Source organism: Syzygium oleosum, unplaced genomic scaffold (assembly GCF_021117445.2).
Source record: "Syzygium oleosum isolate NSW1041296 unplaced genomic scaffold, Sole_v2.1 Sole_v2.03, whole genome shotgun sequence".
Taxonomy (NCBI): domain Eukaryota; kingdom Viridiplantae; phylum Streptophyta; class Magnoliopsida; order Myrtales; family Myrtaceae; genus Syzygium; species Syzygium oleosum.
The window spans coordinates 17,695,313-17,707,246 of NW_026607487.1; the positions used below are offsets into that span (position 1 = coordinate 17,695,313).

An 11,934-nucleotide genomic window follows, 5' to 3' on the forward strand; every position below is an offset into this window, starting at 1 on the left:
GAGTAATATGTCATTGTATGTAAAAGTGTAGAAGCATATCTACTCAAGGTTCCGACGGAATTAGCGACGGATTCGAAAAATTGGTCAGTATAAACATTTCCGTCGCTAATTCCGTTGCAAATTAGTGACGGATTTGAAAAAATGGGCGCCATGTGCCGCGAAGATCACTTCCGTCGCTAATTCCGTCGCAAATTTGCGACGGAAAAATAAATCCGTCGCAAATTTGCGACGGAAAAATAAATCCGTCGCAAATTAGCAACGGATTTTGCGACGGATTGGAAAATGCCCTTTATTTTTGGAATCCGTTGCAAAATCCGTCGCAAATTTGCGACGGAAAAATAAATCCGTTGCAAATTTGCAACGAAAAATAAATCCGTCGCAAATTTGCGATAAAAAATAAATCCGTCACAAATTTGCGACGGATTTTGTGACAGATTTGACCAAAAAAAAGGAAAAATTCCCGCCCATTTGACCAAAAAAAAAAAGAAAAATTCCCTCCCATCCTTTTCCCCCCCTTCTCTCTATTCCTTTTTCTTTTTCTTTTTCTTGTCTTCTTCGCCCATTTGCGATGGAGGATTACGGAGGCCAGAGCCATTACGAGGAAGACAACACGTTCGCCTTCGACGGCGAGGAGGAAATCTACGAAGATCAGCAACTCCTGCAGTACCAGCATCAGCATCAACATCAGCAGCAGCAGCAGCAGCAGACGGAGCGGCGATATGTCGGACCTGAGGTGGACTCGTTCAGCGGCGGCGACGGCGAAGAAACCGACCGGAGGCGTCCGGTGGAACACCGCGACTCTTCTTCGAGGTTAGCTTGTTCGGGTTTCGAGGGCTGTCTGATTCGGATTCTGTGGAGTTTTGTGCTAATTGGGGAATTTCGAAGCTGGGCGCACTTGGGTTTTTATTGAGCTATTACAAGATGACGGGATATTGCCGGACGAAGAATAATTCTGGGTTTCTTTTTTTATTTGGCCCGCTTCTTGCGATAGGAAACTCTTTGTTGGAGGCATTTCATGGGAGACTACTGAAGGTATGTCGAGCGTTTTGCCACTGAATTTGTCATGAATTACTTTGGACGTGAAGCGTGTTCTTGGAAATTCTATTGTTGATTTGGATAAATTGGGGGTTCAAACTGTTTAATGCTAAGTGTCGCGAATCTGTCTAGTGGCATAAGGATCATAATTCGTAACTACTAAACGTTGCTTGCTACTCCGTATCGTTACCTGCCAGCAATCAGTATGTTTTAAGAAGTTCGAATTCTTCTGTCTTAGGGGAATGTCTAGAAGTCCCATGAAGTGGATAATAGGAAGTAACCAAATCATCTTCGGTCCTCATTGTAGATTTCAATTTGTGCTTGCGCACTGTCCTTTCCAGAGTAGTGAAATGTCGATGATTATTCTTGGCTGCCCTGAGAGATCCTTATCTTCCGATGTGTCTCACCAACTTCTCATCACTTGATTTGTGATCTATATAGTTTTGATAATCGGCATAATCCCTGTCTATGTCCTCTTATCCTATAATTAAATTCGACGAGTAATTACACGAATTACTGTCTTTTTTTGATTTGATTTTGATGCTAAGGAGATCTTCTGCTCATCTATTTGGATACTTTCCCGTCTTCTGTTCCTCGCTGAATGCATACCTCTGGCTTCAGCAACGGCGTCACTCCTCAAACATGGCGTGCACACGTCAGTAATAACCTATAATTGCAAGGGCTAGTACTTGTGCACCTAAACATGTTTCAGGATTGAGACGGGGGGTTATAGGTGCATTAGGAGTGGATGCAGCATTGAACAGGATATTTAATCATGAAAAACGTAAACATGTTTTTAGTATTGCCAAGTTGTAATGTTGACCATGCCATCTGTTCAAATATAGATAAGTACCAATACACTGTTCAACCTTGTAGCATTTTGTGTATTTTTTTTTTCAGACAGATTCACTAATTATTTTAGCAAGTATGGAGAAATTGCTGACTCTGTGATTATGACGGACAAGTATTCTGGAAGGCCTCGAGGTTTTGGATTTGTCACATTTGCTGATTCATCAGTTGCTGATAAGGTTTTGGAGGAATGCCACGTCATAGACGGTAGAGAGGTAATATTCTCTGTCCCAGTCAATTTTTCTACTACGCAAAACAACTTCCTTGTCATGTTAGAGCTTTCTTGGATGTTGTATCATGTCAGGTAGAAGTGAAGAGAACGATCCCCCGGGAGGATATGGAAGGAAAATCGGCGTTAAGGACAAAAAAAAATCTTTGTCGGTGGACTCCCAGCATTCCTGAGTGAAGGTGGCATATCCCACATTTGATTTTGTCTCTCTGAGACACGAGAATTTATCAGTTGACACCATGCTTTACTATTGCAGATGAGTTGAAGGAGTACTTCTCTTTCTATGGTGGCATAGTTGAGCATCAGATAATGCTAGACCACACGACTGGACGGTCTAGAGGCTTTGGGTTTGTCACATTTGCTGAAGAAGATGCTGTTGAAAGGATAAATATCAGAAGGCAAAGTGCATGAACTTGGAGGGAAACAGGTGAGTTATAATTCCTAACTGGGAGGAAACTTCCTCCTCCTGTTCATCGGAGATGAGCACCTTCTGACGTGGCTCCGACCATAATGCTTAGGTTGAAATTAAGAAGGCTGAACCAAAAAGGGGAGGTAGTGACTACAGTGGAAGCCAATCCAAATTCAGAGCCAGTTTCAACAACAGTGCGGGTGGTTACGCTAAAGAATATTATCCAGGAGATGGGTTTGGTGGGAAAGTAGGCAGAAATTTCGGCGGGGGTTATGGAGGTTTTGACAGTTATGGAGGCTATGGAAGTTATATTGGAAGCTACGGTGGAAGCTCGGCTGCATTCTATGGTGGATATGGTTATGGCTATGGTTTTGGGGGCCCAATGTATGGTGGCGGCGCTTATGGAGGCAGCAGCAGCTATGGTGCCCCTAGTGGTTATGGCGTGAGTGGTTTTTATGCTGGTAATAGAGGCTATGGAAGAGGCGGTGCCCGCTCGTCGCCTAGCCGCCCAGGCCGTCGCCCGTTGCCGCTCCCCGCTCGCCCGGCCACTTGCCCTGCCGTGGCCGAGGGCTGTGCCGACGATCGTGCCGAGGCCTCGCTCATTGGCCGACTGTTGTGCCGACCGTTGCGCCGAGCCCGTTGGAGCTGCAGTTACTCCATTATTTAATCAATGTTAAATATAAATTCTAGAAATGAATTTTGCTTTTAATTAGATTTAAAATCCAAATCGTCTGTAAACAATATTCGTCGCACACTTTGTCGCTAAAGAATTAATAAAAAATCATCACTAAATCCGTTCCGGACCAACGTCTGTGGCAAAAGTCAAAATTTGGAATGGCAAATTAGTGACGAATTTCACCATGGATCAGTTGGTCGCAAATTAATGACCAAAAAAAAAATTCATCAAAAATTAGCGACGAATTTTGCCACGAATACATTTCGTCGCAATTTTTAGACAAAAAAAAAAGAACATTTCGTCGCAATTTAGAGACCAAAAAAAAATTTCGTGGCACATTAGCGACGAATTTTGCGACGAATACAGTTCGTGGCTAATTTGCGACGAATTTTGTGACGGACAATTAGCGACGAATTTTTTGCGACGAATTTTTTTTCGTCATAAATTAGCGACGAAAATTGATATTTTCCATTGCTAAATTTTGCGATGCCGAATTAGCGACGGATTTTTTTCCGTCGCAAAATTCTTCGCAAATTCGTTTAGCGACGAATTTTGCCAAATTTTTCGTCGCAAAATTCGTTGTTAAAACCTTGTTTTTTTGTAGTGCATGTTTAGCCACGAGCTGGGTAAAAAGGGTCGTTTCTGCAGTAGTTAAGGGTGAAACTTTGGATATGAGCACTGGTGTTACGGCGAGGTCGTTGGTGATTTGTTCGTTCCAGTAACGGACAAGGTATTTTTTGGGAGGGATTGAGTTGGCATCGCCGGCAAGGGAGTTGACGTCTGCAGTGGTGGAACCAAAATGAAATGATCGTTGAGTGACTGGAAAGTTAGCATGATGGACGCACCTAGGATAGTTCACCCAGTTTTAAAGATGTGGTAACCCTAAAATACACTTTACAACTCAGTTATATGACAAACAAGGCTACATCACAACCGCAGCACGATGCCAAACAAACTTGGTCAAATAATCTTGCAGTATATACATGGGGCATGGATGAAACTGTAATGAACGTGCAAATGGGTGTAAGCAAAGTAACAAGCAGTTATACCCACGAAATAACAAGAATGAAATCAACTTTTACGAATAAAATAGATAGCATGATAAACATTCCTGACAAATCCTTAACTTGTGTTCACAATCTGAATGATTTACAGTCCCCATTTTCTTTGTCGATGCTTCATGTCTAGTTTAGCATATGTGATTTAGATTGACGCTTCGTTATTGGTGTTTCACATGTCTCTTCTAACATATATAGGAACACAAACAAGATCAACGAACTATGGGTGTTAATGCATGCTGTGAGATTTTGGTGGGACCACAACCAACTGTTCTAAAAGCTTAAGCTATTAGATGAAGGCGTGGTTTATTATTTAATTACTCTAATACTCTCCCGCACGCTTAGTCTAGTTTTTTTGAACTAAGCGTGGAAATATTTAATTGGGAAGGCAAATGGGGCCTAGAAAGATTTGAACTCAGGACCTCCTGTTCTAATACCATATGAGATTTTGGTGGGATCACAACCAACTGTTTTAAAAGATTAAGCTATTAGATAAAAGTGTGATTTATTATTTAATTACTCTAACACATGCAAACTTCAAAGATAGGATGAGTAGTGATTATGGTGTGTGGAAGGGGAGGGAAGAGACATCGAGAAAACTAACATGGAGTGAAAACAGCATGATGAGGAAGAGGGAGAAGAGAGACATTTTGCTAAAACTGGAGAAAAGTGTCAAAAAAGTTCTAAACCTTTTGCATTTGTGCCAATTTAGTCCTAAACATTTTTTTGGTACAAATTCAGTCCTAAACTTTTGTATTGATGCCAATTTAGTCTTAAACCTTTTGCATTGATGTCAATTTAGTCCAAAACCTTTTGCATTGGTGTCAATTCAGTCCTTCCGGCTAATAGCTATTCACGTATCGAAGAACTGAATTGGCACAAATGCAAAATGTTTAGGATTGAATTGGCACAAATGCAAAAGGTTTAGGACTGAATTAGCACAAAAAAAGGTTTAGGACTGAATTGACACAAATGCAAAAGATTTAGGACTTTTTTGACACTTTTCCCGCTAAAACTGATCTGGCTCATTTCTTTAGGGAGAGGGAATGCCGAAAATGTTGGAGGGTTCGCTTGATTGAGCACGAAATTTATAGGACTGATGGCAGAGGTAGAGAGATTCCCCTAGGACAAATGGATGAAGCGAAAGAAACAAAACTTATAATGTTAATTAACTTGCAATTAATTAGAGTTTCATATCAAATGTTCTCTGCCAAGCGAAAGAAATAAAATTTAATAGTTTTTCTACTTCAACTTGCAATTAATAAGTATTGTATCCCGTTTGATTATTAGAAAAATCTATAATACCAATCAGTCGTTGGGGTTTTTTTTTTTAATGATAATGGGGGTGTTCGTGACTCTTTAAGAAATTAACTTACCTTTACTAGTTGTGGCAGTTTCTTTATTCCACACACACCGAGTAATTATTGTTGATACATAGGCTTGTGCTTGGACAAATGTGATGATTTGAACCTAAGGCTCGAGTGAGGAATATAATTGCGGTTATCAACTTAAGCAATCCCTTGACTCTATTTGTTATAAAAAAAAAGGGTCATGATTTCCTCTGCTCAGCCTTCTTAATGGGTATTTACATATATGGATATCACCCATATTTGAATTTAGTTAAGTGTACATGTGGATGATGTCCATAACTTGTGACCTACTAATCAAAAGCATGATATAAAGGAAAATATAAAATAAAAAACAAGTTGGTGTTTGGGGAATTCCTAAGTCCTAAATAATAGAGAGCGAGAGATTGGATTTTTATTGGATTCTATCATTAGGCAGAATCTGTAGGACGTTTGAGCACAAAACAAAGGAAGGCGATGGGAAAGCCCACGTAATTGATGAAAGCATGGAAGAGAATAGGAAAAAAACACTTAAGAATTAGCTAAGGACAAAATCTATTTAAGTAGTAAGTCATACTAATCTACATGATAAAAACGCGATTAAAGAAAAGCATCCATCCATCCTCAGACAGGAAAGGTCTTAGGTTATGTAAAACAAATGGCTTAATGCAATATGCCAATATCGTAAAGGACAACTCTTCCCAAATAATGTAATTAAACAATAAAAGAGCATCCATCCATGCCTCAGATTGGACTGGCCTTGAATAATTAATCAATTCGTGCAATAATCGGATAAATTTTCAAGATGGGAAACTGCGATTTCACATGGAGAAGAGATTCTCCACGTAACCTCCATATCTGTGCATGTAATCACAATAGATAAACTGTGTAACTGGCTCGCTAGTCATGAATTCGGGTTAAAGTCGTTGGGACATGATGCCATCATGAGCAACTTAATTATAATCACTTCTACAAGAGATAAATGAAATCTCCAAGATGTGTGCTTACTTTCCGGGGATTAGGAAAGGAAAGGTCTAATTGGTTCATTTACAAAATGAAACTACATCACACAATATGTATAGCCCACATTTTCTATCATTTGATGTTCTTTAGTGGAAACAATCAACCATATGATAGGATAAATCCCTCTATGTGATTCTTGGTTCCCATGAAGAACCTAAGCTGATTTCTCCACAGTCAACAATTTTACTAGAACTCTCCATATGCAAATAGCCTGTCCACCCGATTCACCAAGACTTCTCAATCAAACCCTAAGAGCTTTTATCCAAACCCGCCAACGATTATAAAACAATTAGACGTTCTTCGTAAAAATCATCTTGTCCCAGTGAGCTGGACAAAATAAGAAAATGAATTGCCTATTGCAAGTCTAAAGATTTCTAACTCAAAAATTGGAGGTCACTCGTTTGAATTTCAATAACTGCGTGCAAGCTGCTCCAGTAAGGACCACTTGCGCAGACCACTCGAACTATTCGTGAGGCTTGTAGGGTGTTCCATGAGCCTCTAGTAGTCCACAAACTTTGGGATCACATGGAGAGAGAGGTGGGTCCTCCCCGGTTCTGTATGATATCTTCAATTGGACTGGACATCTTCTCTGTTAAACCTGTTCACCAATGTCAATTTTGCTTCCACTGTTCATCATGGCCACATGGGTCGATCACTGCCGAGCTGGATAAAAATGCTCATCCAAGAAATGAGTACACTGTAAGTGGACATTCAGCGATGCAGGCCCAAGGGCTGCTCTAATCTTAGCCCATAACAACGTCTTGGCAGTAACGTGATGCTAGAAAGATTCCGTTCGTTGCCGCAGCAATTTTTAAATAATTATATGCCGTTCATCATTCCATATGTAATAATTATTTTGGAGGAAATTGGTAAAAGCTAAAAGTATAGCTATATAAACATAGAGATTTCTCAATCATATGACAAATTCTATATAAATAAGAAAATATACAATACGAAAATTTATCATACTCAAAAATGTTAAATCCCTTTCGAGTAATATTACATGTTCTCTCGTAAATACATGACACTTCAGTTGTAGCACTTCTTAGTTGAATATTGCAAATCATCTACCTTACTCCACATGAAGAAGAAAGTCTTCGTTATTGTAATAGAGGTGCCATTATTTTATCAGGTAAATTTAGTTTTTATTTTTCGTTTTATCGCATGAGAACGACTCATATGAAATCTTTAGGATTAGAAGTCTATTATTATATTATGGGTTCTTATTGAATTTTTTTTCCAATGACAAGCGGTTAAAAAAAGCCAAAAAATCAATAAAATAAAAGCAATAATCTGATGATATTTACATTAATGAGAAATTTATAAATGATATGCAAAATTTATGTAACTGAGAAAGTGCCAACAAAAGATAAAATCGGAAAAGTTTAAACGAAAATTCAAAAGAAGAAAAGTGAGAGGTTGCAATTTCAAGATTGAACTAGGCAGCTCTTTCTCCGCAATGTCAAGCGTACCGAATTATCAAGTTGGGACTCCCAACCACCATTTTTGCACCTTTACTGATCGGGAGTAGAGGGTAACCTTTATCTATCTCTCGATGAACATCATTCACCTTAATTTCCACTACACGCCATTGAACATTCATAGTAATATCACCCATAATGGGAACGGTTAGACCCATCGGCAACAACTCTCATCAATCTTCAGTCGTCAGAATACTTCCTTCCTCGCGAGTGGTGGACTTATTGGTCCTCCGCCATAGTTCATGAAAGTTTTTGGAGGATAGTTTGCAAATTGAGAGATAGGCGTTAGGAATATCTAAACACACGGCATAGTAGAATACAAAGACATCATAAAAACACTTAAGATTTACTGATCATGACAACTTTCACGCACTAAACACAGACGCATAGTTCTGCGTATCGGATTTAGATACTATATTAGACGATAATATAAGGCGAATGAGGACTTGGGTTGAAGCCAGCGAGAGACTAAGTTCTCTCTTGATCACTAGGCCGAACCCATATTTATTCGGTGTTGGCCACACTTCGTTCTTTCATTATCACTCAGCGGTTGTCCATACCATGCTGTTCTCATATGCCCAATGGCAGACCTCGATCCGGCCAGGACCCGACCCGAGCGTGAGGAACGCCTCGTGGGTAGGCCCCCAAGCCGACGTGTCCATATGACAGATGGCGACGCCGTGGTTGATCTTAGCCTTGGACTTGCGGTCTAGTATGTCTACTTCGTAAATGCGGTCGTTTTCTAATGCATGGCAGTGATATACCATGTAAGGAAATAGATTCTGGTGACAGGCCACGGGCTTGCTCACTTCGGCTCCCTTGAGCCTAATGACCAGCCCGATCAAAACCTCTTGCTTCGAGCCTCCGGTGCCCTCCGTGGATCGGACCGCGACGTCATGACCCAATATCGAGGTGGCGAAATCGATCATGTCCTCGATGGAGGCCACGCACCTCTTGGTTTCACCATGGATCGCCGCACCCTCACACTGGCCTAGTGTGTGTGCCATGATCTTCTCCATTGTGGAATTCTCAACGGAATGGAATATTTGCTTCAGCTCTGCAAGCTTTGAGGTTGAGAATGGCAATTTGGAGGATATGCCGCGGGGCAAAAATGACCTTTTGGGCAAATTGTCCCGGAGGGCGGGCATTGACATCACGTTACCGCTCTTCAGCATTGACTCTCGGAAGAACACGCTTGGCTCCATGCCCCTATTTACATTCTTGTCATCAGCTTTCACCGTTGTATCGACATCAAAGTGGAAATTCTTGTTGTTAGCATCGGGAGGCGGCCCCCAATTTATGTTGCTAGCATCGGCAGACTCCAAGTTGCTGTCTGTCACTTCGACGCCATTAAATGATGAGTTCAAGAAGCAAAGTAGTTTTGCCTCCTCACAGAAAGATAGGAGGTGATCGGAGATGGCGTCATTAGCGACAAGTTGGGTGAAGATGGCCGCGGATGCAACGGTCAGGGGTGATGCTTTGGAGAAGAGGACTGGTGGCCTGGGGAGGTTATTGGTGATTTGCTTGTCCCAGTAATGGATAAGGTATGCTTTGGGAGAGATCGCGTTAGCCTCGCCGGCCAGGGAGTCGAATTTTGGGGCGGCTCTAGCGACGGTGGTGACAACCTGTCGCAAGACAATCCACAGGAGAAAATCAAAGAGTGACTGTGAGCTAGAAGTTTATATAAGAGAAATGATTACATGATAGCTCCGTCACTTTTAATGGAGTGATGGAGCCGTTTCCGCCACTCACTTTTCATTGTTCTTTGTACTCTAAAAAAAATAGAAAGAAAGAAGGGATATGTGCATTGGAAGTCGCAAAATTTGTTATGAAAATGCAATTGAATTTTAAAACTTTCAAAAAATGCAACTGAGTCCTAAAACTTATTACGAAAGTGCAATTGATTCCTAAAACTTTTTAATAAGTGCAATTAAGTCCTAAAACTTATCAAATTGGTCTAATCAAGTCCTTTTGTTGATTGCAACTTTTGAAAGTTTTGGTACTCGAATACATTGTACTCTAAAAAAAATAGAAAGAAAGAAGGGATATGTGCATTGGAAGTCGCAAAATTTGTTATGAAAATACAATTGAGTTTTAAAACTTTCAAAAAATGCAACTGAGTCCTAAAACTTATTACGAAAGTACAATTGATTCCCAAAACTTTTTAATAAGTGCAATTAAGTCCTAAAACTTATCAAATTGGTCTAATCAAGTCCTTTGGTTGATTGCACCTTTTGAAAGTTTTGATACTCGAATACACTTTCATGATAAGTTTTAGAACTTTACTGTGCCTTTTGAAGTTTTAGGACTTGATTACATTTTTGTGACAAGTTTTAGGATTTGATTGCACTTTTTAAAATTTTTAGGACTTAATTACAATTTTGTGACAAGTTTTAAGATTTTCAATACATTTATCCCAAGACAGTAAGTGGAGCCCACCCCATGCTAGTATGAAAGTGAGTGGTTCTCTTTGCACCATTGCTACATGAAAGTGACGGTACCGTCAAGCTAGCATCCCTCAAAATCACGATTAGAATGGACATTATGCACTTAACATAATTGTGCAATGGCAGAATTAAGGAAGTAAAATAGACATACGTAAAATTGTAACGAACATGCAAAAAAGTATAAGTCACGTAACACAAAATTAGAACCACATAATAACATGATTGGAATTATCTTTACAATGAACATAGATGACCCAACAATTTATTCCTAATAATCATTAACGTATGTTATCTGATGCTTGTGTCCGAAAGTAGTAACGTCACGCTCAATCACTTAAAATGACTGTTACAACTTACATGCTTTCATATTATCAAAGCTTTATATTTTCACTTGATCATCTACGTTTCATTCACATTTCTTTGTTAGCGTAAAGAGCACATAAACATGATCGATCAACTGACACGCGTTAAGATAACCCGTGCGAGAAATAAATAATATTATGAGGTTAGGTTTTGGTACAAACTAACATTTAGTTTCTTGCATGCGTAAATTATATTGAATAGTTCTTATGAAGCCTGGGCTGCCCATTTGGTCCGATAACCTATACACTGTAAACCAATATAAAGAGATTGGGTTTAAAAAAAAAATAACGGATAAGAAGTAATTGCTAATGGAGTAAATGGCCGCAAAAATTTTTCAGCGTTAAATTTTCTTCATAGGTAAAAAAGTATATATACTGATTAAACACAAGATATCGAATCAAACATGTAGCCCCTATCTCTGCATGAAAACACAAAGAGAGAGAGATGAGCAGTTGGATACGCATGGAGGATGAGAGAGCTCGACAAAATACTGACATGGAGAGAAGAAAGCAGGAGGAGGAGAGGGAGGAAGAGGGAGGTGAGAGCCATTGTGCTGAAACTGTTGGGCATGTATTTCAGATTTGTTCAATCAGGGAGAGGAAATGCTGATGATTGTCGATAGGGTTTGGTCGATTGAGCCAGGAATTTATAGGACCACAGATTCGATAAGGACAAAATGGATAAATCGAAAGGAACAAAAGAACCACTGTGTCTCTAGTTGAACTTGCAAATGGTTTTCCTTTTATACGTACAAATAAGTATTTGGCGTTGTGTGTGGCGACTACTCCCGTTGGAATCAACATTATAGTATTTCGTCCTAAATTGGCCCATTCCACGGAGCAATCCACGCATTATGCACATGAATTGCTATAGAAAATAGGAATTAGTGCTCTAGAAATCCTAAAACTTATTAAATTGATGCAATCAAAGTCCCTTCATAAACTCCGTTCAATTTGGCTAACAAAAAATGCTAATGCGGCTTTTTTTATAATTTTATTAAGACACGTGGCGGCGCTCA

At 39.8% G+C, this 11,934-nt stretch overlaps 1 protein-coding gene and 1 pseudogene across 1 annotated transcript; one reads left to right on the plus strand and one right to left on the minus strand.

Moving 5' to 3' along the window:
• The first annotated feature begins 568 nt into the window (after positions 1–568).
• Positions 569–3,189, plus strand: LOC115671826 (heterogeneous nuclear ribonucleoprotein 1-like; annotated as a pseudogene).
• A 5,244-nt stretch (positions 3,190–8,433) lies between these two features.
• LOC115671885 (polygalacturonase-1 non-catalytic subunit beta-like) lies at positions 8,434–11,557 on the minus strand. The gene is made up of 2 exons (XM_030593557.2): positions 11,412–11,557; positions 8,434–9,731 (listed from the first exon to the last, which is right to left on the minus strand). The coding sequence occupies exons 1-2, from the start codon at positions 11,484–11,486 to the stop codon at positions 8,646–8,648; spliced, it is 1,161 nt and encodes a 386-aa protein (XP_030449417.1). The 5' UTR covers positions 11,487–11,557; the 3' UTR covers positions 8,434–8,645.
• Positions 11,558–11,934: the final 377 nt, after the last annotated feature.